The sequence below is a fragment of the Emys orbicularis genome, chromosome 10 (genome assembly GCF_028017835.1).
Source record: "Emys orbicularis isolate rEmyOrb1 chromosome 10, rEmyOrb1.hap1, whole genome shotgun sequence".
Lineage (NCBI taxonomy): Eukaryota > Metazoa > Chordata > Testudines > Emydidae > Emys > Emys orbicularis.
Genome location: NC_088692.1, coordinates 74,569,739 through 74,594,164, shown reverse-complemented (window position 1 = coordinate 74,594,164; position 24,426 = coordinate 74,569,739). Strand labels below are relative to the sequence as shown.

The 24,426-nt window shown below is 44.0% G+C and overlaps 1 protein-coding gene across 1 annotated transcript in view; it reads left to right on the top strand.

Moving 5' to 3' along the window:
- Positions 1 to 24,426, top strand: part of ABHD17C (abhydrolase domain containing 17C, depalmitoylase) — a 54,496-nt gene that overhangs the window by 24,437 nt on the left and 5,633 nt on the right. The window contains exon 2 of the mRNA XM_065412402.1: positions 24,013 to 24,192. Coding sequence (XP_065268474.1) covers positions 24,013 to 24,192 — 180 coding nt within the window. The remainder of the gene's footprint in view (positions 1 to 24,012; positions 24,193 to 24,426) is intronic.

Below are 24,426 nucleotides of genomic sequence, written 5' to 3'. Positions count from 1 at the left end.
TGTGAACAGCTCCTCACTGTAACAAAGTTCATTGTGTTGCAGTACTTACTAAAGTTTGTTCTTTTTCACTTTTAAACCACAGTTTAAAAAGTAGTAATGTACCTGGATAGAAAAACCCAACTTACTAGAAGGAAATGGTAGAGTGCCTTTCAATCAGTGATCCCAAAGCACTTTAGATGCAAGTGATTATGTCTCAACCCTGGGGTGTGGTGAAACATTATTTTACAGGTGGGGAAACAGGCAGGTTAAGTGACTTGCCCATAGTTCATATGACAGATCAGCGCTGAGGCAAGTCCAGATTTGGTTCCTCACTTTAATCACAAGACGACAATACCTTTCCACTCCAGTTCTTGGGATGCGTTACATGTTCCTATGTTTGTTCTAGAACTGTGTTATAAGCGACAGAGTCCTGTGGCACCTTATCGCCTAACAGAATTATTGGAGCATAAGCTTTCATGGGTGAATACCCACTTCCTCAGACGCATGTGGTGAAAGCTTATGCTCCAATACTTCTGTTAGTCTGTAAGGTGCCACAGGACTCTTTGTCGCTTTTTACAGATCCAGACTAACACAGCTACCCCTCTGAACTTTGTTATAGATTTTAAGGTCAGAATTATACCACTATTATGATTAGCAAGAATGACCTGCATATAACCCAGGTCATAACATTTCACCAAGTGGCTTCTGCAAGCCCATAAACTTGTTTCAGCTCCAACATATCTTTTAGAAAGAGATCTAATGTTATTTAGTAACTTGATTTGATCTTGTTTTAATGTGTATGTATACTCTTATGCACTGTGTGAGAACCTAATTAAAAACTTGCTTCTAGTTGGCTCACCATGTTCAACAACCAGTGTTGGTTGATTAATCAATCCCCAATATAGTGATATTTTAAGTGCATGCATCTCTTAAAAATTAAGAGATGAATGGTTAGGCTAAATGCTGTAGACATAGGCCCGGCTATCACATCAGGCTCCACAAGCTCAGACCCTACTGATTTATAGTACATTAAGTACCCTTCATTTTAAAATCTTAACTGTTGGCAAGCCACAAATCATGAGCTAACAGAGCTGCATTGACGCTTTTGGATGGAAGGAGGCCAGGTAGCCTATTTGTCCACCTACACCACTACCTTGATATAACACTACCCGATATAACACAAATTTGGATATAACGCGGTAAAGCAGTGCTCCGGGGGGGAGGCGGGGCTGCGCACTCCGGTGGATCAAAGCAAGTTCAATATAACGCGGTTTCACCTATAACGTGGTAAGATTTTTTTTGTGGCTCCCGAGGACAGCGTTCTATCGAGGTAGAGGTGTACTTGTAGAACTTTTTCTGATTCTGGCTCTGACATAGACCCATTTTATTCAGTTCCTCCAGCTGCATAATGAGGATATTATTATTTATTGTTACATTAGTGCATAAAGACCTACTTCACTTAGTTTATTAATGTTTATAAAGGACTTTTAAGTCAAAGTGCTGCATGAGTGCTAAGTATTTCAAGTTCAATAGCCTGCGAATGACACCGATAAAATATTACTAAAATAATCAGTTAGCATTATTTATCACTATTTCTTTATTTCATTGCCTCTAAAAGAGCATTAGGTGATTTGTAGAACATTTAGTAGAAACATCCCTGCCTTTAAGACTTTACAACGAAACTAAAGACATGACATGACAAACAGGTAGAAAGAAAAATGAAGGGTGAAAGGAAGGAAAGAGTTGCAAGAAGACTGTGGTTGCTTTTGAGTTCAGTGGGGACTGCTCATCTGCGTAAAGTTAAGCACATGCATAAGTCTGTGCAGGATCAAAGAGTAATATCTCAACTTGATGGGTCTCAAGTGTTTTTGGAGAATTTAAATAAAATTGGTTATTTGTTACCAGGAATGATGTACCAGTTGTACACAGACTCATTTTATAGATTTCAGTCTATATCTTCTGTGTCCTGTGGAATGATACATGCCAGATTGTGGGCCTTATAATCCTCCTATAGTAGGCGGAGATGGGGAAATAAAAATAACTTTGTAATGTCGGCCCCCAAAGGGTTAGTTCCAGTTAGGCAAACCATTTAACTTCCTATGTCTGGCAGGTGGAATGGCTCTCTGCTGCTGAGCTGGGCTTCTGACAGTCTTTAGGTTAACATTTTTTTCCCCTTCATTTACAGTTTTTACTTGGCAGGAGATAATCAGTCATCTGAGGAAGGATTTTAAGTTTATTTTTGTTTCTGTCCCTTGCTCCATGGAGTGCTCATACATTTTTAGTTCATTGAAATCTAACACATGCACACTAGCTGCACAAACCTACAGGCTTGAAATTTCAAATACATTTCACAGTTTAATTGAAACCTCTGTCCACTGTGATGGTTGAATTTCACTGTTTAAGTCCATATACATTAACATTAAAGCCTAGCACTACAGATCACAAGAAGTAGGTGACCAGTGTGCTTTGGCTAGCTTGATAGGCAAAAAGGTTTTTTGTGGTTTTTTTGGTTTTTTGTTTGTTTTTAACTGAGTCAGCATAACATTATATAAAAAGCCCTGTCAAAATGCAGGCTGACGTTGGAAGTTCTGTTAGCTGTGTGTTAGGGTATGTGTTTCCTCAGATCTAACTCAGATTACACCTCTTGAGTTAGCCTTTTTTGGTACACTGTGAAATAACACGCGAGCTGCTGTGTCCATACTGGTGCTGCCTCACTCATGTGTAGCACTAAGATGGCGGGAGCCAGACCCCATGATTCTTGGTGCTGCAGTAGGATGAGTTGCACTCTGAATTATTTTGCAGTGTATTGTGGGAGAATTTGGCCTTTCTGCTCACATGCGGGGGAATTGTGAGTAGGTATTGGAGAACTAATAGCACTTGAGTGGCATTACCCTGTATCCACACTGCAAAAGTGGTCATGTTAGCAGCTGACGAGTGGCGCTCACTTGAGCGCTGGCCTGTGTTCCCTCTCAGGCCAGTCAATTTGAGTAAAAAGCACAACAGTGCTGTAGTTAAAGGTTTTTTGTGTGTCAGGTTAGAGTCAACACTCAAGTTAACTTTGCAGTGAAGAGAAGCTCTTAGGCCTGGTGTACACCTAAAACTTGAGTCAATCTAGCTATGTTGCTCAAGGGTGTGAAAAATTCACAACCCTGAAAAATAGTTAAGTCAACCTGCACCCGTGGTCTCTGCAATAAGGCTTAGAAGTCTTCTCTTGACCTAACCACCTCTCAGAAGGGTGGATTAACTACAACAATGGAAAAACTTCTTCTCTTTCTGTAGCTGTGCTGCTGTAACATCTGTGGTGTAGACGTAGCCTAAACCTGTACCTTGGCAGGGTCTTTCTGTTGTGCTAACCTAACTCGGTTGAACTAATGCAGTTGAAAAACACACCCGCTTTAGGCCCACCAAGACAGGCCTTATGGTAGCCTAGATAAAAGCTTCTGAAAGTCCAGCTCTTTGCTAGAGTGAATAATTAATTGAAGTACCCAATTTGAAATGTCTAAATACCCTGGGACCATAGGTTCAAATTGCAGCCAAATTTACTTAAACCTACATTCTTCTCAAGCAATTTAAACTGCATTCAGTGCAGTTTAATGTGTGACCTTTCAGGTGAAAACTTAAAAGATTCGAAGTTCTGTCCATCTTTTCTGGACATTAAAGATGACCTACTGTGTTACGTAAGAGCAGTGGTCTAATCTGATGGCTTTGACCAAAAATTCTCTTGCTCTGTATGCAATGGGTTTGGTGATCACATTCTGATCCCAGTGGAGGGTGTACACAGTACAAAAACACAACTTCCACAATTAACACTCGCAGAAGCCTTTAACAGATATTAAGAATTCAATGAGCAAGGAGACAGAGTTATCACTCATGCCCAGATCATAGTTGAGGTACACTGAGTAAGTGAAGCTCTCCGTGCCTGTTTTGTAGACACATCTGAAGATTATAGTCTCCAGGGCTGTTAATCTTTTTTTTCCATGAGCACGAAATAAAAAAAAATGCATTTATGAAATTGACTAGCGCTGGAAATCCTAGAAAAACGACTCTGCTGCCCTTGATTATTGTCTCAGTGTTTTCACAGTATCACCTATCTTGCAGGTCTTTAATTTTATTTCTTGGAATAGGGAGCTCTGCTTTCCTCCACCCAATCTTGCAAGTGGGGAGTGGGAGAGGAATTGAAAAAAGAAACTTGGGACTGATATGACTTTTGACATGAATATTTCAAAATGTTATCCTTTCTTGTCATTTGCTCCTGCCCCCCCCCCCCCATATGTTCTATCCTTACCCTTGCCTCAGGTTTCCATTCTCCTCACTGGGGAGAGGGCTGCAGTTGCTGGACCTAGGTGGGACCAAGAGTTTCCCAGGTGTTTGTTTCTCTGGGAGGCTGTCTGTGTTCTGTGTCATAGTTTCCTGTCTGTAGGGTAACCACAGGCAGCAGAAATGTAGCCACAAGAAATGATCAGGATTCTTGGAGTTGTGCACTGGAGTTGTACACAATAGGATAGTGAAATGTTGGGTCCTACTTCAGTCCCCACCTAGTGATTGCACTTACGGTGAGCTCTGCGGAGTCACCCACCTGTCTGGGCCTGGCTGAGATCTTTCCACAAATGAGGAGGCAAAGATTGTTTGTTGGCACAGAGGGGAAACCCTTGGAAGAGCTTGTTGCTACAGTCCTGGCTCCACCAGCGGAGGATCTGTCTCCACACAATAAGCCAGGCTCTAGTTTAGGGGTCACTTTAGACCAGTGGTTCTCAAACTTTAGCAACCTGAGGACCCCCATTTTGATTTTTAAAAATTTCGCGGACCCCCAAGCCCTCCACTCAGCCCCAGGCCCCGTCCCCACTCCACCCCTGCCCCTCCTCTTCCCTCGCCTCTTTCCGTCCCCGCGCCTCCCCCTACCTCCCAGTGCCTCTTGCGCACCAGGGAACAGCTGTTCCATAGTGTGCAGGAAGCACTGGGAGGGAGAGGGAGGAGTTGATCAGCGGGGCTAGTGGCCCTGGACATGATTCCGCCCCCTCCCCTGAGCGCACCTCATCCCCGCTCCTCCCCCGCCCTCCCAACACCACCTGCACACCGGGTTCCCCAGCATGCACAAGGTGCTGGGAGGGAGGGAAGGGGAGGAGTTGATCAGCGGGGCCCACGGACCCCCTGGAGTAGTGTCCGCAGACCCCAGTTTGAGAAATGCTGCTTTAGACTTCTGGCTGATGCTGGATTCTCACATAGCAATATCTGCAAGAAACCCATTTTGCTCCCTCCAAATGCTAGAAACTGCATCCCATTCTTGGCAATGAAGACCTACCCTAGATCATGCATATTTTTGTCAACTCCAGACTGGATTATTGTGATGCAATTTATTTGTGCTTTGAAACCATCAGCTGGGGGGGGAGGGGGGAGAGAATTACAGCTGGTACAGAATGATGCAGCTTGCCTCATCAGCAACACAAGTTGCTGAGTGCATACTCTGCTGGCTCCCTATTGAGTCTTGTCACACGTAGCCTTAGCCTTTATTTTTCAAGCTTTCAGGCTTCCAATATAAATTCAAAATGCACGTCTACCTTGCTTTCTCTTAAAATGTGTAGTGTCTGTATCCTTGAGAAGGAAAACGCATTGTTTTACCCTAGCAGAACAGTGATGAGGGAAACCCCACTTGACAGATGTTAATCCCCTTGTTGAGTTTTAATTCCCTAAGCACCCAGATACCCTGATATTGAGAGTGGAATAAGATTACTTATAGACTAATGTAGTGCTCCTCTGTAAAGGTGCAGAGGGACATCGGGATTTCAGGGAGAGGGGAGGCCTTACTTCCTGCAGGCCTACGAGCCTGCAATCTCCCACTACCACTGAGGGTGGTAGGAAAGGGGATACCCTGGATGACCAAGGCAGCCTAACTTTGAGAAGCTGAGCAAGAATGTTTGTAAAGGCCCTGGCTCAGCATAAAGACTTCCAGCCTTTGAAGTAGGGCAGGGTTCTCCCACTTGGAAGTGACTGAAACTTGAGAAATGACTATGAAAGGGTACATCTTCTGGGATTGCACATGCATTGTAAAGCCTTATATTTAGTTTGTTCTGATTACCTTCTAATGAGGTTGGAGGGATACGGCCTACCTGCTTTTCCTAGAACAGTGTTCTAGGATGCATAGACTTATTTTGACATTGTCTAAAATCTGTTTTTCTAATATACAACATTTTATATCATGGCATTAAAAGATCATTGAAATATATAAAACTCCCTTTGTTTTCCTTATTAGCCTAACAAACTTTTTATAAGAGCCAGTTTTGGGGATACAGCAGTTAATCTCATTTCCTCTTGGTTCCTGCTGCTGAGTTTAGGATTCAGAGTACTAAAGTGAAGGCTTTCTGCCACAACAGAAGCCTTGTCAGATTTCTAAATTGTCTGGCATTGTAATCATATACCTTGTGAGGAGTGTACCAGAGTATTACTCAACTGTTTTGTATTACACAACATTCAGTGCAGTGTGTGCAGCTGGAATAGAAATATAACAGGATAAGGACAAGTGTATTTCTGGGAATGGAGGTAATGAATTCCTCATTCCAGAAGGCACTGTAGGCTTTGTTCCCTGTGAAAGTAACATCATCTCCTCTGATGTCTCAGATTATTTAAATGTACTCCAGAGACTGGGTTGTATAGATTTTTGTCCACTGGTTACAATAAAGAGTATATAATGGAATATAGCTGGCTGGGTTTTTGTGAGTTATTAATGCTGTGGTCAGTGAAGATAATTCTTAGTGGCCAATAAAGGCTTCCTGTCTATGATAACTAAAACGTAAGGTTTCTGTCATACATGCTTGTGCATTTCAGAGCATCTTAATTAACCTTGGAGTTACTTTTTGCATTTAAGTAACTCCAAAGCTCTAGTTTTAAACAAACCAAAGCTAGGATATGCTAAACGGAATCTGTCTCCCCATTATACATTGGTACTGAATCATGTAAATCATATAATATATGCTGCATTAGGAAAGCACTGCGGGGTGAGTTAAGTTGAGAATACATGTGTCTTCAAACCTTTGATGTGACTGGCCAACAAAATGCTAAATAGTAATACTGAAGTCACAACCTTAATTCAGATTTGCCTGGCTTTTGCAAGTTTTTTAAAACTAAGCTTCTGTTTTAATTAGGATGATCAGATGTCCCGATTTTATAGGGACAGTCCTGATTTTTGGGTCTTTTTCTTATATAGGCTTCTATTACCCCCCCCACCCCCATCCCGATTTTTCACATTTGCTGTCTGGTCACCCTAGTTTTAATGTACCTGTATTTTAATCTTCCCTTTGAACATTATATCTAAATTAAACAAATCGTATGAACCAAACGTGCATAGACAATAAACATCAATCTTGGTGAATTAGACCATTAACATTTGTACTGTTAATTGCTTCGGTGTCCTTGTATTTGCATTGCACTTCGGAATGCAACTACCCCTCTAAGAGGGGAGGAAGGGAAAGTAATATGGTTACAAAAGTCACTAGGATGCCACTGTATGGCTATTTCTTATTATTGAAGAACAATTAGGAGACATTGGATTGAGTCTAAGGCCAAGTCTACACTACCACTTACTCTGGTATAACTTACGTTGCTCAGGGGTGTGAAAAAAGCCACCCCCTGAGCACCTTAAGTTACACTGACCTAAGCGCCAGTGTGGTCAGTGCTATGTCAACGGGAGAGCTTCTCCCGCCGACATAGCTACTGCATCTTGTGGAGGTGGATTTATTATGCCGATGGGAGAGCTCTCTCCTGTTGGCATAGAGCAGGGCTTCTCAAACGAGAGGTCAGGATCCCTCAGGGGGTCGCGAGGTTATTACATGGGGGGTCGCGAGCTGCCAGCCTCCACCCCAAACCCTGCTTCGCCTCCAACATTTAGAATAGTGTTAAATACAAAAAAAGTGTTTTTAATTTATAAAGGGGGTCACAATCGGAGGCTTGCTATGTGAAAGGGGTCACCAGTACAAAAGTTTGAGAACCACTGGCATAGAGCGTCTTCACCAAAAATGCTACAGCGCTTCTAGTGTATACTAGCCCTATAGCTGTTTCAGGGAGTGGCAAAAGAGATGAATAATGTCGTCTAGATACTGTTCTCTGGTAAATTTGCTCTTCATTTTGCAATAAATTCTGCTGTAAATATGGATTGTTTGAGGGTTTTGTTTTTTTTCATGAGATCTTGTGAAAGTTGCCTCAGCATTTTTTAAGCAAGTGTTTTAAAGTAGTCTTTAATTGGGTTAGGTGAGGTCAGAAAACTTCTGGAACTGGAAACTGTTCTAATTGCTCAGATCTTATTGATTAAAGCCATTTTATGAAAAGTGTGTTAAGTCTCAGCCTGATTATAATCAAAATCATGTTATAAATCCCATGAAAATGCCAATTGAGCCTCATAATAGGAGCAATGTGGTTGGTTTTTCTATGTTTTGAGGTTTGGGTGTTGATTTTTTTTGATAGTAGTGTTCTCTACATTAGAATGTTCTCCTAAGGTACTGCTCAGAACTGGGGTACCAAAATTTAGCAGCTACCAGTATCCAGCCATACAGAATTTTGGAGGCAATCAGCTCAGCTGTGTCTCAAACTTTCATACTTTTCACGTACCAAGTAATGCTAGAAAGTATAGTTGTGCAGGACTTAATCATGATGCTTATGCTGCTGCTTCAGAGATAAATTGTGGGGAGAGCACAATATCCAGAAGCCAGACCACAGGGCAGATTACTATTTATAGTCTGACTCCTTGTGTCCCCCTTGTGCTGTGTACGCCCCTGTCCCATGCCAGGTCATTTGTTCAAGGTAGACTTTATAAATAGCTTCCATTTATGGATTTCCAACCACATGCCCCACCTCATGTAACATATGCACACAGATTACTGGAGTGCTTTAATTAATTTAGAAGTTGTTTTCATCTAGTCGTGTGCACAACGTGGTAGCAGAATGGCAAGGCAGAGATACAAAAAGAGGAGACCAGAACCAGCCATTACATTGTTAGTATCTTCTTTTCCTTTTTTTATTTTAAAGTCCAGGATGAATGTAGAATCCTACTTGTAAGTAGTCTTTTCATTAAATTCCCCCAGTATAGTAAAATAAACAACTTCTGGTGCCACAGTCATGTAATCACAGCAGGGTACCTATGGCACCAACATTCACTTTTTTTTTTTAAATGTAAATCTGTCGGAAACCAAGCAACTTCCAGCATCCCTTCAAACCCTGAGAGGAGTAGTGGCAAAAAAGCTCTTGAGTCTTGCATTGCCTTCTAAACAAGCAACTAGTCTAGATCAGTGTTTCCCAAACTTGGGACGCTGCTTGTGTAGGGAAAGCCCCTGGCGGGCCGGGCCGGTTTGTTTACCTGCCGCGTCCGCAGGTTTGGCCAATCGCGGCTCCCACTGGCCGTGGTTCGCTGCTCCAGGCCAATGGGAGCTGCTGGAAGCGACGGCCAGTACGTCCCTCGGCCCGCGCTGCTTCCAGCAGCTCCCATTGGCCTGGAGCAGCGAACCGCGGCCTCTGGGAGCCGCGATCGGCCGGACCTGCGGACACGGCAGGTAAACAAACCAGCCCGGCCCGCCGGGCTTTCCCTACACAAGCGGCGTCCCAAGTTTGGGAAACACTGGTCTAGAACATATGCTGCACTAAAAGCTATGAAAATTCTTATGTAAGAAACAAAATGACAGCTTTCAACAGTTTATTTAAAATATACCAGTACAGAACAAATAGCCAGATTCCATCTTCTACCTCATTGCTAGTCTTCCTATATTAAGTCCAGAAAGTATCATATTCTTCCAAAACAAATGCTAATCAAGCTTGCATTGCAAAAGACGACAAAAGGACTTTTTACCCTATAGGTTCTTAAATGCAACAAGTATTCCAGAAGTAGTATGTATTTACTGCTAGTTCAACTTTCCGCTTCTGTTTGCTTCTGGGGAGCTATCATAGCAGCACTTCAGTTTTGTTCAGAAACCAGTTTTCAGTAGTCTCCTTCCAGAAAATCACTGTTCAGACCTCTTTTCCACTGAGTTGGACTCACTACTTTGTATTTCTGTGCTCCTGTTCTATAACTCTTCCCTTTCTGCCTGTACTGTACAGAATGCTTGGGAAAATGGGTTCAGATAAATGCAGTCTGAGAGAAAGCATAGTGTGCTCTCGGCTGAGAATAAGTATATTATAAACTTGTTGGAAGGGCAGGTGGATAAAACACTGGGATGGGTAGAACCTAGAGCACAAGTAATAGAAGACAGTTTTTTAGAACAGAACAGAACACACTGCCTAAGGCTGCTTGGGGTGGCCTACTAGCCTGGCAATAGAATGTTACTTAAAATATTTGGAAAATCATAAAAATCCCTACTTCAAAGACAAGAATGTCAGACATGCCATCAGTGTGTGATCTGAATCCCTGCATAATGAAGTTTGTGGGGGGCGGGAAGAGAACCATATGTATGTGAAGATAATGCAGGGTACCCATTGATGCTGGGGGAACAGGTATGTGGTTTGTTTTTGTTTTTATCGAGAGCAAGAATTGGAGATGATTCTTCTCCCAGTCTGGTTTAAGGATGTTGTGTTTTTTTTTTTTTTTTTTTCAGTAGCCTGATCCTGATTCTGAAAGGCGAATAAGCAGTGAATTATTTGTGAAGCATGAGCCAAAGTTTTAGTTCTGTTCCCTTCTAAGTTTTAGAAGAAGTGAACTATTAAATTTTTGCTCTTGGATCTAGAAATTTTGTGCCAGGTATTTTTAGGAATTACGCATATAGCTCAGGATATGTGCATAGAATTTATAATTGCACATTGTTTACAGTTTGCCAAAGTGTGCCAGCACTGCCCCAGTAGTAAATGGTTGCAGGATTAGACCCTTAGTTAAGAAAATACTTCAGTACAGTCTTAAAATGTAAGAAACCAAAAATTGTCAACTGAGAGAAGCAACTTCTCACCTCCTATCTGTGTAACAAATAGATTTCTGTTCATGTCCCAAGATCACCTCTCTCTTGAGGCTAGGAGTACTTCAAAAACTCCAATGAAGTCCAGCTTTGCCGTGCAGAAATGAAACACTTGAAATCTAGGTCACAGTTTCAGCTTGCCCTGATAACACTCCAGAGCCAAGAGGAATGGCAGATGCTCAGGGACTGTGATGGTGAGACAGCATATAGGTACCTAACTGGAATTTCCACTAGGAGGAAAGTGATGCTGTATTGTAAGTCCTTCACAATTAATATTTAAAAGGGTTTATTTTAATCATGTGCATGCATAATTAGAATCTGGAGGACATTCCCCCCCCCCCCCCCCCCCCCCAGATTTCAAAATTCAGGGTACTTAATTTCTTCGTAAAACAGCTAAATGTTTCTCTTTAAGAGTCTAATCCTGCAAATGTTTGTTTACTAATGAGTATAATACTTCCTACTGTGTTGTGTGTGGGGATTTATCATCATGGTATTTGAATGAATTTAGTAGCCAACTGCAGTGCTTGGGAGTGGGGTAGAGGCAGAGGCAACACGTGGGGTGGGCATGCAGGATCACATGCCCCCCCAGATTTCCACCAGGCTTTGCTTGCCCCGCTCAGTGACATGGTGTGGCCGGGCCCCCTCCCTGCGTGGCAGCTGCCTGAGCCAGCAAGCTGCACCCCATGAGAAGAGGCAGAAGCAACAACTGGGCGCTGCAGGGAGGGGCTGCTGTTTTTGGGGAGGGGAGACTGAGGGTAAGGGAGGGGCCTGTCAGAGTGGGGCATGAATTGAGCTGTTCCGGGGGCAGCAAAGCCATTAAATTGTTCGCCCTCTCCCCCCCCTCCCCCCCCACTATCGGTAGGTATGGGTCGTCTCTGGGTAGGGGTGATTCCAAGCTCCACCCACATGACTTGCAAAAATAAGACACCACTTAGTAAATTGTGCAAACATTCACAATATATGTACCGCTTGTGTCCGCTGGACTATGTGAGTGATCTCCCCATTGGTGCAGTTTTTATATGCCCAAGGGTTCTGCTCATCTCTTTTGGCTTGGCTTCTCTTGTTTGCGGGAAGGGGGTGAGGTGGGGAGAAAATGGTGGTATCTCCCAAGCAGCACCCACTTTGCGGCTCCAAAATTAGACTTCACACAGAGTAAATTGTATAGTGCTGGGACCCTCCACGTCTGCTCTTAAATGAGGGATGAGATAATTTTATTGTTAGCTAACTCGGCTGCCCAGTGATGTTAACATCACCCTGAGGGTTTGTCTGTCTACACAGCAGCTGGGAGGTGTGATTTCCAGCTGGGCTGAAAATAGCAGTGTGACCACAGCAGCATGGCTAGCTGCCCAAGGACATACCCAAGGGGTCAGGTGGAATGGTACTGAGACAGCTAGCCTGAGCCGCTGTCCTTGCTGCTGTAACCGCACTGCTATTTTTAGCCTGCTAGTTCAGTCAAGCTAGCCTGGGTATGTCTGCTCTGCCTCCAGCTGCTTTGCAGTAAGGTAATGGGCAAGTCACACCTCCATTGTTCCAGGCTGTTTGCAGATCTCTCTGCATTGGTTATGCTCGGTTTGTATTTCTGAGGTTTTTTTCAGAACTATTAGCAGCCAGAGAGTGACTCTTAAACCACAACTACACTACAGGGATTATAGCAGCATAGCTACGGCCCCGTAGTTAGGACAGCATCATCACTTAGGCCATGTCTACACTAGCGCATTTACAGCAGCACAGCTGTACTGATGCAGCTGTCCTGCTATAAGATCGTTCATGTAGCCCAGGGGTCAGCAACCTATGGCACGCGAGCTGATTTACAGTGGCACGCTGCTGCCGGCCTGGGGTCCCGGCCGCCGGCCCCCCTCAGCCCGCTGCCAGCCTGTATGCATGGAATCCCAGGCCAGCAGTGGGCTGAGCGGGGCTGGTGGCCGGGACCCCGGCTGGCAGGGGCCAGTGGACAGAACCCCAGACCGGCAGCAGGCTGAGCGGCTCAGCCCGCTGCCAGCCTGGGGTCCTGGCCTCCGGCCCCACTCAGCACGCTGCCAGTCTGGGGTCCCGTCTGCCGGCCCCTGTAAATGTAAAATGTATTACTGGCATGCAAAACCTTAAATTACAGTGAATAAATGAAGACTTGGCACACCACTTCTGAAAGCGGCTACACCAGGGGTTGGCAACCTCTATGCCGAGGAGAGAGAGCTCTCCCGTCAACATAATAAAACCACCTCAACGAGCAGCGATAGCTATGTCAGCGGGAGAAGCTCTCCTGCTGACATAGCACTGTGCACACAAGCGCTTATGCTAGCGAAACGTATGTCACTCGGGATGTTTTCTTCACACCCCTGAGCGACGTAAGTTTTGCTGACATAAGTGTTAGTGTAGATGTGGCCTTAGTGTGGATGCAATCTACAGCGACAAAAGGGATTTTTCCATCGCTGTAGGAACACCATCTCCCAGAGTGACAGTAGCTAGGCCAACAGAAGCATTCTTCCATCAACTTAGCTGTGTATCTAACACAGGTTGGCATAGCTACGGAACTAGAGGGTTTGGATTTTTCACACCTCTAAGCACCATAGCTGTGTCAACCTACATTTTAAGTGTAGACCAGGCCTTAAATTTTTAAATGAAAGTTCAAATTCTGGACAGCAAGGTAGTAGCTTCAGAGAAGCATGGTATATGGGCATGTACACGCTGTTTCCAGGTCCTATTTTCAGTGGTTAGCATTATGCCCACTATTATGCTTTTGCAGGATTGGACTCTAAATTTGCAAAAATACCTACTTCAGAAATTCTGCCAGTCCTAGTTCTTATACACATTACAAAGACCTTGCTTAATGCTGTGTGTAATCTTACCTACAGTTAGAGTGAAATATTTGATACTTGTGCATGCTTTCTCTATATCTTTTTGCAGGGGAAGATGGTAAGCAGTGAATATAGTCTTGAAATATATAACTTTCTAATGGAAATCACTGGTACAAACATGCTTTTTTAGAACTGCATTTTAGACTAATATAGAAGGGTGTCTGAAAATATATTTATGTAATTATAAAAACTATTGAGTGCATATCCCATAGCTGCTTCAAAGAATAAACAATGAGATGTTCTTATTAAAAGTAGCTTTATTATTCTTAGGGTCACAAATTTTGACCAACCGTACAAAATTAAACATTCTTACGTTAGGGTGGACTATCCACTGGATTCTGAATCTGGTTAAATGACCTGCAAATTCAAGTAAAAGTTCTATCAACTTTGGAAGAGTAATATTCTCTTTTACATAAATAGCATACAAATCTAACTTTAAATGTAATGTACTGCAAGATTACACCAAAGACTCCATAAGATGTCCTTTTCTTACCTAGCCGGGCTGTGTAGGGCAAGCTCTATACTGCTTAGTTACTCACCACTCCATAGATCACCTGAAGCTTTTCATTGTTGAGTTAACATAATAAATAAGTAATAGAATCCATTGTCGCAGTTAGGGTGAGATTGAACCTTTGAGCTCAGCCCTGAGGATTTGATGATGTGTAGCTGTACTACCACAAGGAGTTGACTCCTCTTGTCCTGAGGAAGAATAAGTTGCTGCAGCCCTGAAAAGAGTGCTGCTTTCCTTCCTACCCAGCGGGCTGGTAGAGCCATGGCTCCTCCCACTTCCTGTCCATTTCCTTGTGGAGGGAAGTCACTGGGTATATCACAGGGTACTAGTGTCGTAATCCAGGCAGCCCTAACAAGACCACATGATCTGGTGTGGGGCCTAGCTCCCTTCTCTGCTACCCTGCCTAACTTCATTAGGATTAGACAAAACTAGCCCTTGGGATATAAACAGTCAGTATTTTATTCTGTTTCTCCAGCGTGTAGCCCGATCTATCCATATCTATATATAACATCGATTACTTAAGAATTCCCAGTTATCACTTTGAGGATTGACAGGTTCTTGTCCCAAGATCAGGCCCAGTATTATTCAAATTATTATATAGTTGGGAACTCCGATGTGCACAGCTGCGCACTCACACTATAAAAAGCTAACAGGCGTATTGGAGCATAAGCTTTCATGGGTGAATACCCACTAAAGCTATGCTCCAATACGTCTGTTAGTCTATAAGGTGCCACAGGACCCTTTATCACTTTTTACAGATCCAGACTGACGCGGCTACCCCTCTGATACTCACACTATAGGAACTCTTCTATATTTACAAATAGTTTAATACATTTAGCACAGTCACAAACACCCCAACTCAGTAAGGTAGATAAAGATACTACAGAATGTACATCTGCACACCCGTATATTCACACCATCCCTTGTAGAACAATCTGAAACGTTGGCCATCATCTTCCTCAGCACCATCACCTTCCCCCCTCATCACCAGTGGTCATCATTCTGGCATCTCCCAGGGACTGTATCTCCTTCTCCTACTGCCCCTAGGCTGGGAATGAAACTTTTATAATATGATATGCTGAAGCCATTATGTTTGCATATTCAGTAGGGGTATTTCCCATTTTCCTTATTTGTATATCCTCATCTTACTAAAGTTGGCGTGTGCTTCTCCTATAGGTTAGTATATGAATGGTTTCAACTTATCATATACGTCAATTCATTACCATGACGCTCTTGTGGTTGGGTATCTGCAGGTTTAGCACATGTACCTGTTATGTACGTCATGACACTCTTGTGGGTGGATTCTTGGACATTGTGGTTGGTTGTTCCTGTGGTCAAAAATTCCCCTTAAACACTTTATTTTCAGCTCCCCAATACTTGGGATTTGGGCTGTTTTTTTCTTTCAAAGTTCATATAGGCCTCAAGCCTTATGCTAACTTGCTGAAGCTAATGTCTTATACAGGATACAAGCCTGTAGGTTCCTTGCATTACTGTTGAATATAATAGAAATAGCTAAATATAATGAAGGGAAGGCAGTGAATATATAAAGGCAAGCTAGCAGCAATTAATTATTCTCTTTTCAGGGGCATAATAAAGGAAATCACATTTATTTCCTACTCCATTGGGAACACAAGGGTAAAGATCAACTTTTCAAATGGAAGAGAATAAAAAATTTTAAGCTTCTAAGAAATGTTAGAAATAAGAAAGTTTCCAAAATAGCACTTTGAAATGGTCTCTAAAAGGCTAACCTGTATTAACTAATACTGTACTACTGTTACAGTGTGTGTCTGTGTTAATTAGCATGGGGATTTCCCAGTGCCATAAGTTAATGATAAATGGCTATTTCTTTTATTCTCTGAGACGCATCAAATCATCAGAAATAATTTAGGCTTAGTGAAATCAAACTGTGCAAGATCCCTTGATTAAATATTTCTGGCCCTTGTTTGAATTATTCCAAGTGTGAACACAGAGCCAGGTCTTGTGTTTTGTTTCGACTGTTGTCTACTTTTTGTCTGCCTCTGTGGCAGTATGTTAGGCTATATGCCAAAAAAAACCAACCCAACCAACACTGGTCATTTTTCATATAACTTCATAAACCAGGCTATTGTGCAGACATTTTTTTGCCCTTACTGCAGTGGAAAAGTAAAAGTGATGAATTAGTGCAGCCCTAGGTTCTGTGGATGTATACACTTTCCATTACAATGAAGAAAAATCAAATAGCATAATGAGAATGAATTTCCATGTTTTATTGTGCATGTTAAGGCTTTTTAAAGTGAAGTCAAGGAATCTTCCACCAGTGACTGGCAAAAAGGATATTGCTTATGTACTGCAGTTTTCAGGTTTTCTGTAGTGCTCAAAATATTTTAATTTTCTCATTTGAAGATTGATACTTTATAGTGTTGCATCCCACCCCTTCCAAGCCAGAGATTCCCTGCAGTGTCATTGTTGGCATCTAGTAAGGGACTTAAACCTGTGGTATTCTGATCTAAATGCAGGAGAGGTATCCACTGAGGCATGACCTGAAATGCAGTCTTTGTGTCCAATCATGCAAACACTCACAGACTTCAAGGCCAGAAGTGACCATCGTGATCATCAAGTCTAACCTGCATGCTGCAGGCCACAGAATCTCATCCACCCACTCCTGTAGTAGGCCCATAGCCTCTGGCTGTGTTACTGAGGTCCTCTGATCTTGTCTGGAAGACATCAAGTTACAGAGAATTCACCATCTTCTCTAGTTCAAGCCAGGAAGTGATCCTTGCCCCACGCTGCAGAGGAAGGCGAAACTTCTCCCCCCCGCCTCTGCCACTCTGACCTCAGGAAAAACTCCTTCCCAACCCCAAACACACTGCCTGGTGTAGTATTTATTTACTGGTATGAGTCCTCTGATTTAATAAATAAAAAAAAAAAAAAAAAAATCAGTGGGACTAATCACATGAGTCAGCCCAATTCTGAAACAGAAGTCAAAGGTCTATCACTTCCCCCATTGTAAAAATAACTGACTTCCTGTGGATTTCTCTCTAGACTGGTGAGGCAGTTCTATAAAGGATAACTCTATCCACCAATTTAATATTTTTATAAGAAATGGAAACATTACCTAAGTACTTCCAGATGCTGAAATTTAGAGCTGATCCAAATCATCTGAGTTTTAAGGATGAATGATCTGTTTGGCAACAAAGAATTCCATGCTATTTATTGACCCTAGGTCTTTATACTAGTTTATACTGTCTAAAGATCCTAGGTGCTTCTACAAAAACTCAGAAATTAAAAAAAAAATATGCAGGATAACTTTGTAACATGAGACACATACTCCTGAGGGCATTCTGTGCCAAAAACTTAAAAATTCTGTGCCTATTTTAAAATTCTGCGAAATTTATGTATCAGATAAATGTGGAAACTTCAGCATGGCATTGGGGAGCACAGACCACTGGCCGCACGGAGTGGAAGATCACTGTGAAAGTCCCCCCCCTCCCCCCTCGGGACATGGACTCAGTGGTGAGGCTGCAGCCAACCCTGACATAGCACAAGGACCAGGCCTGCCCCAGAAACACCCCAGGGCCCTGCCCCTCCATGCCAGGTGCACCAAGTGTGGGCAGGCAGGCTCAGCAAGGCAGGATCCAAGTGTGAGTTGAGAGGGTTCTGTGGGGGTTGAGAAACAATCTGGGTGCAGGTGGCTCAGTGGGGGATCCAGGTGCGGGGGGATCTGGATGCACAGGAGCTATTTGGGGGGGTTCTGGGTGCAATGGTAATGGGACTCTGCAGGGGGGTCCAGGTGAAGTTGGTTTGGGCTCAGGAGGGGGGGTCTGGGTGTGCGGGGGATAGAGCTCGGTAGTGGGGTCAGGGTGTGAGGGGCTCAATGGGGGCATTCAGATGCTGGGGGGAGTGGGGCTCAGTGGGATGGGGATCCAGGTGCAGCTGGTTGGGGATCGGTGGGGTGGGGATCAGGGTGCAGGTGGCTCGTCAGGGTGGTCCAGGTGCAGGGGGAGTGGGACTCATCGGGGGGTTCTGAGTGTGGGGGGGGGGATGAGGCTTGACTGGAGGGTTTGGGTATGAGGGGGTCTGGATGCATGGGGGCTGGGCGAATGTAGGAGCAGCTCCCTGTACACGGATCTCTCCCCCTGCAGCTGAGGAGCGATGGATGCAGGAAGCCGGGGGGATGGGAGTTTGCAGAGCTTCCTGCAGCTGGGGGAGAAATCTAAGGGGGGGCGGGGGGCTCTGACCTGGCCCTGGATGCCGTGCAGGGGAAGAGGAAGTCTCGTTCTCCCCAGCCCAGCCAGGACCAGCAGCTGAAACCAGCACAGGGTAGGAGCCACCAGTCAGGTCTTCCCCAGTCCTGCCCCCTCTCCCACAGTGATTTACCTCTCTGCGGGCTGCCCTGGGCACCCAAAACGTACTGGAGAGGATTGTATGACTGCTCTTGTGGCTTCCCTTTGCTTCCTTGTCAGAAAGTCATTTTTCTGTGGGGAAGCAAAGAAATATGCAGGGGACATAAATTCTTCACATGCGCAGTGGCGCAGAATTCCACAAGGAGTAGACATAGCAGTTACCTTGAAAGTAGGTGCCTTGAAAGTATCCATGCCAGAGGTTTACAATTTTTATATAAAGGGTAGCAATAAAGACTTTAAAAAAGGAAGTAGGTTATGAGATGTGCTCTAATAAAATTGTTCTAGAAATCTGTAATCACCGCTAAATATGGCAGGTTTGTCTATTTAGCTGAAATGTGCTGGATTTATTTTACATATTTGCAAACTAAATTATTTAGTGTTACTTGAAAACGATTTACTGGAGCTCCCCGTGAGAGATGGACCCATAATGCCATTAAATTCCAAATTGTTCCTTTTGAAAGGGACTTATTGCTCTATATTTCTGAGGCCCTGGAAAAAAAGCAGGGCAGCCTCTGCTTACAATGCAGGCACTTTCATTTCAAACTGTCCGTAGATATTGTAAATATGAAAGCTAAATGTTGGGTATGAGAACGGTGGGGAGGGACTAACCAAAATTGGTTTTTCAAAGAGACTGACCCCACCCAAAAATAGACATGTTGAGATGGCCTGAGTCTCTGTTTCAGAGTTTGACCTAGTGATGTGTCTGGGAACAAGCAGAGTAGTCACCAATTTCAGTCTGTTTGTAGCCAGCAACTATGTCCTCTCAGCAGTGGTTCTCAACCTTGTTGGGCTCAGGACCCATTTGTAAATGTTTATGGCCTGTCATGATCCAGTAAACAGTTTGGTGGTGGAGACCCTGGGGTGGTTTCAGGTGGGTCCTGCACAGCATTCACCCCACAGTGGCAGCTCCTGTGCTGTGGCCTGGCTTGGCTTGGCCCTCCGCTGTGGGCATTGCATCCTAGGGGATTGCAGTGCCACTCAGGTTTGGCCCCATCCCCCAACTGGACCAAATTTGTGAGAGTGGCATTGCCACTCACTCAAATTTGGCCTACCTGGACTCCTGTCATCATGATGGCTGGGTCAAACCTGAGTGATGCTGGAACCCCAGAGGTTGCAGAGGCTGGAGCAGGGAGGCGAGCCCAGCCAGCCCTGTGGGACCGGAGCTGCCATGCAACCCTTTGAAAAAACTCTGGTGACTCAATTTTGGGTCCCGACCCACAGGTTGAGAAACCCTGCTGTAGTGGGTGTATTGTGATCGCAAATACTTGTGAACCTTTCCACTTATGAGTGGGGTCAATAGAAAAAATAAGTGTTTGTTTTTTCTCTTGCAGAAACATGCTCTGTTTTGCAGCGGTCAACCATTTTAAAAGTAAAAGACGTGGTCTCTTTGTTTTGTATGTGAGGCTACACCAGGGGTCGGCAACGTTTGGCACGCGGCTCACCAGGGTAAGCACCCTGGCGGGCCGGGCCAGTTTTATTTACCTGCTGACGCGGCAGGTTCGGCCGATCGCGGCCCCCACTGGCCGCGGTTCGCCGTCCCGGGCCAATGGGGGCGGTGAGAAGCCGCGGCCAGCACATTGCTCGCCCGCGCCACTTCTCGCTGCCCCCATTGGCCCGGGACGGCAAACCACGGCCAGTGGGGGCCACGATCGGCCGAACCTGCCGCGTCAGCAGGTAAATAAAACTGGTCCGGCTGGCCAGGGTGCTTACCCTGGCGAGTCGCGTGCCGAACACTGCCGACCCCTGGGCTACACTGTAGTCTTTCTTGTGCCTATATAATTTTTGTACATGCTTCAAGATTTGCTCCTTTCTCCAAATTGCACTGTTCCCCTGCGCCGCGCTCCTCACCCCAATGGTTTTGAGACTTACAGGCAGATAAGCTGAGCTCTGTAGAAACAACACAGTTGCATACCTGCAAATTGTAGCTTGGGTCTTCCATTCAGTCACATGGACTTCTGTTTCCACAGAGACCAAAGCTCATTTATTTCATGGAGGATATTTTTAGGAGCCACTCTTTGGGTGGTGGACTAACATTCTTCCTTTAAGAAGGAAAATGAGTGGTGACCGAATCCTAAGGAAAAGAATTAGTCTTTTCAAAATATGATATTTTTTTTTTAGCTTTCTCCCCTCCCCCACTGCACTTTTTCTTGCCAGGTTGTTTTCCTCACTCTTCCTTTCTTTTCTTCTTGACTTCAGGTTCTACTCCCTCTGCTCTCTTTCCACCCAGGCATGTCCTCTCCTGTGCTTCACTTTCCACCTGACTGCTCCCTTTTTATAAAATGTTTATTATTTTAAGGAGCTGAGACATCACCAATCAAAACTTAAAACTGCAGGTGTTTAGATTCTGTTTCACCTGTTCATGGACCTTGCTCTTGAATCATCAAATGTCCTTTGGCCCTGCAGTAAATGTGTAAAATATAAACACGAGTGTTTTGTTCAGCTGTTTCGAGGTGAATTTGTCTGAAAGATGTGGCACTCTTCTGATCAAAAGGAGCAAGGGCAAAGGGAAAGATAACTTAAACTAGTTATAGGAACTTCCACTATCTAATTGCTTGATGCTGATTAGCTAGAAGTGATGTAGACATGACAACTACGCAACTAACACAATCTTTAGTTGCCCTTCCTGCTTTGTGTCACTGCTAATTCTGGTACCAGTTACACCCTTCTCAGTGCATGTTTCAGCACGTTGCACTGTATACCGTAAAGGACAATATTAGTGTCTTAATTCTTTAAAGACAAATATAGCAAAAATGCCACTTCACAGCTATGATATAATCAGAACTAAACTTTTAATGGCTCTGATACTTAGTCAGTGAAACAGGGCTGATTGCAATGTAGAAATCCCCAATCTTTATAGCACTTCACACGGCATCCTACTTTAACTGATTTGCTTCCTGCGAAATGCGGATTGTGCCTTAACTTTTTTGCTTCTAGAGGGCCTATCACTGTGGTAGCTATGTGCTTTGCTGAGAACACAAATGACATAAACCACTTACAGAAACAAAATAAAACCAAAAGTGGTGAAAATGAGCAAATGGGGAAAATCCTAGCCTCTGGGCAAAGACAGGGTTACAAAGCTCGCACTCTAGGGAGCAGATCACTGTTGCATTGTGCTTCCCCTTCATCTACCTGTTGTTGTCTTTACCATATGCTTAGATTGTAAACTCTTTGGAAGAGGGACATCTCTTCACTGTATGTTTGTACATTGTCTAGCACAATGAATGCCTGACTGGTGCCTCTAGGCCCTACTGCAATATTAATAATCTGTGGAATGCCGCACGCATGCTGCTGCTGCTGCAACTTTTAGGTTGTGGTGGTCTCTGCTCCGACTGCACCCATCTCTCTGAGTAACAGGGTGAAATGGCTGGTGGATGGATCAGCATAGTTGGGTGCACTGCTCCCAAATCTCTCGGCTGTACTGTACCATGAAGTGAGTGCAGATTCTTTTCAAATGACTTCTGGAAAGAAATTTTGCCCCCATTTAAGTCAGTGAGGCCATGATTTCACTCCTCGGATTCTCTTCCTGTGCAACAGAACCATACAGGGTTTCGCTGCATCCAAGGCGCTCTCTGCCAGCCAGGGAAAATTTGCCCTAAATGAGCATTACATCTTGAAAGACATCAGACTCTGGCTGTGACAGACCACTAAGAGGATAGAGTTCACTCCGGGGACAAATTTTTATTATAGTTGCTTACTTATATTGCAGTAATGTTACGGTGTGTTAAGCATTGTACAAACATCTGGGAAGGCGCAGTCCCTGTCTCAAAGAGACTACAATCCAAATAAATCTTGCTTTATTATAAAATTAAATATCAGACTGTAACCTGTCCTAGGATGATCCCCCTTCTCAGTAACTTTTCTTAGCTGGTGGGTGCTTGACCCCTCTCTGCCCCTGGCCCCGCCCTGACTTCCCCCTGCCCCGCCCCCATTCCAATCCCTTCCCCAAAGTTCCCGCCCCCTCCCTGCCCCTATTCCAACCCATTCCCCAAATCTCCACCCCAGCCTCGCCTCTTCCCCACCTCCTCCCCTGAGCGTGCCGCGTTCCCGCTGTTCCAGCTGTTTTGCGGAGGCAAGCACTGGGAGGTAGGCGGAGAAGCGGGGATGCGGCGTGCTCAGGGAGGAGGTGGAGGTGGGGCGGGGAGGGGAGCTTGGCTGCTGGTGGGTGCAGAGCACCCACCAATTTTTCTGTGGGTGCTCCAGCCCCGGAGCACCCACGGAGTCAGCGCCTGTGCTTCCCTATCCCTTTTACTGCTGCCATAGGAGCAGCTGATTGCTTGCTGGTGGGTTTCTGGTAAAGCAGCCAGTCACGTGTGCACCAGGCTGCTATCCATTTCATATCCAAAGGGACTGAAAACCTGCCCCCATACCACCTGGTGGAATCCCAGCTCTAGGTTCTGACATTCCATTGCCATAGCAATGATAGTATTAGTGACAATGGGGCCTATCATCATTGGAAAAATGCACTCTTCCAAACCGATTAAAAAATATTTCCTACCGGAAACATGCATTCCTCTGCAGTGAATTATTTCTTTGTGCCTCTTGTAATAAAGTGGGCTGTACACTGAGGATCTGTGGGTAATATTCTGTGACTCTCAGAATAGCAGCTATATTTGTGTGTTAAAGATTGTGGTGACCAAATATTGTTTATTCTAAAAACTTGATTACCCTGGAAAGTAATTTAATATTTTAAACCAACTTTTTGATATTTCTGAGTATCTAAGATTGTGATATTAGTGATGCTTTGTAGCAGCAGATTACTATACATCAGTCTGTAACTTGAGCTATAAGTAAAGTAGGGTCTGAAAACTATACAGCACACAGACTAGGATGCTAGCAGAATGGATGGGAATAATTAAGATCCATCCATCTTGCATTTTATTAAATATCTAAATAAGGCAATTGTACTTAATTCCCAGTTAATTTGATCTTGATTACATCTCCTCTTGGGTTGAATCCGACTTTTTATATAACAAAGAGCTTTTTTTAAACAGGAGACTGAGTGTTAGCGTTAAGATAGCAATTCCTGTAAGATTGCTTTTTTCAGTGTCAAACACGGTTTACTGCGCTGTGTTGTGGAAGATAACTTAGATTCCTGAACATTCACAAGTATGGTTGAGGGTAACCAGCATGCCGATAATCCTGAAAGTGTTCTAATTACTACATAATACTTCGATAATGATTTACTCTGCTATTACATACAGACTTGATCCTTTCCTATATACTGGGAGTGGATTTTGGAGAGCTGCAGTGGGTAGAAAGTGTTTTTGTTTTTTTTTGTCCCTGTCGCTGTTCTTCATTTGATCTAGTTTGTAAAAATAAAAAAAAAATAAAAAAAAATTAAGCGATATATTTTCTAATTCTCTTTGCAGGTATGGTGTGAGTCCTGAGAACATAATTCTGTATGGTCAGAGTATTGGAACGGTCCCGACAGTGGACCTGGCATCTCGGTATGAGTGTGCAGCTGTAATCCTTCATTCTCCTTTGATGTCTGGATTACGGGTAGCTTTTCCTGACACCAGGAAAACATATTGCTTTGATGCTTTCCCAAGGTATGTGCAAATATTGCTGGAGGGATTGCTCTATGGTCACCTTAAACTTTTCTATAATGTGTTCTTTTATTTGTATTGTGACATGCATCTTGAGCTTTGGACAGGCACATCTTATAAATCAAAACAGATAATAAATATATTCATTTGCCACTGAGTAGCTTGTAGTCTCAAACTGGCATGCTAGTTTGCTAAATAAGCAAATAAAGAAAACCCTACAATTTTTACAGCTATTTA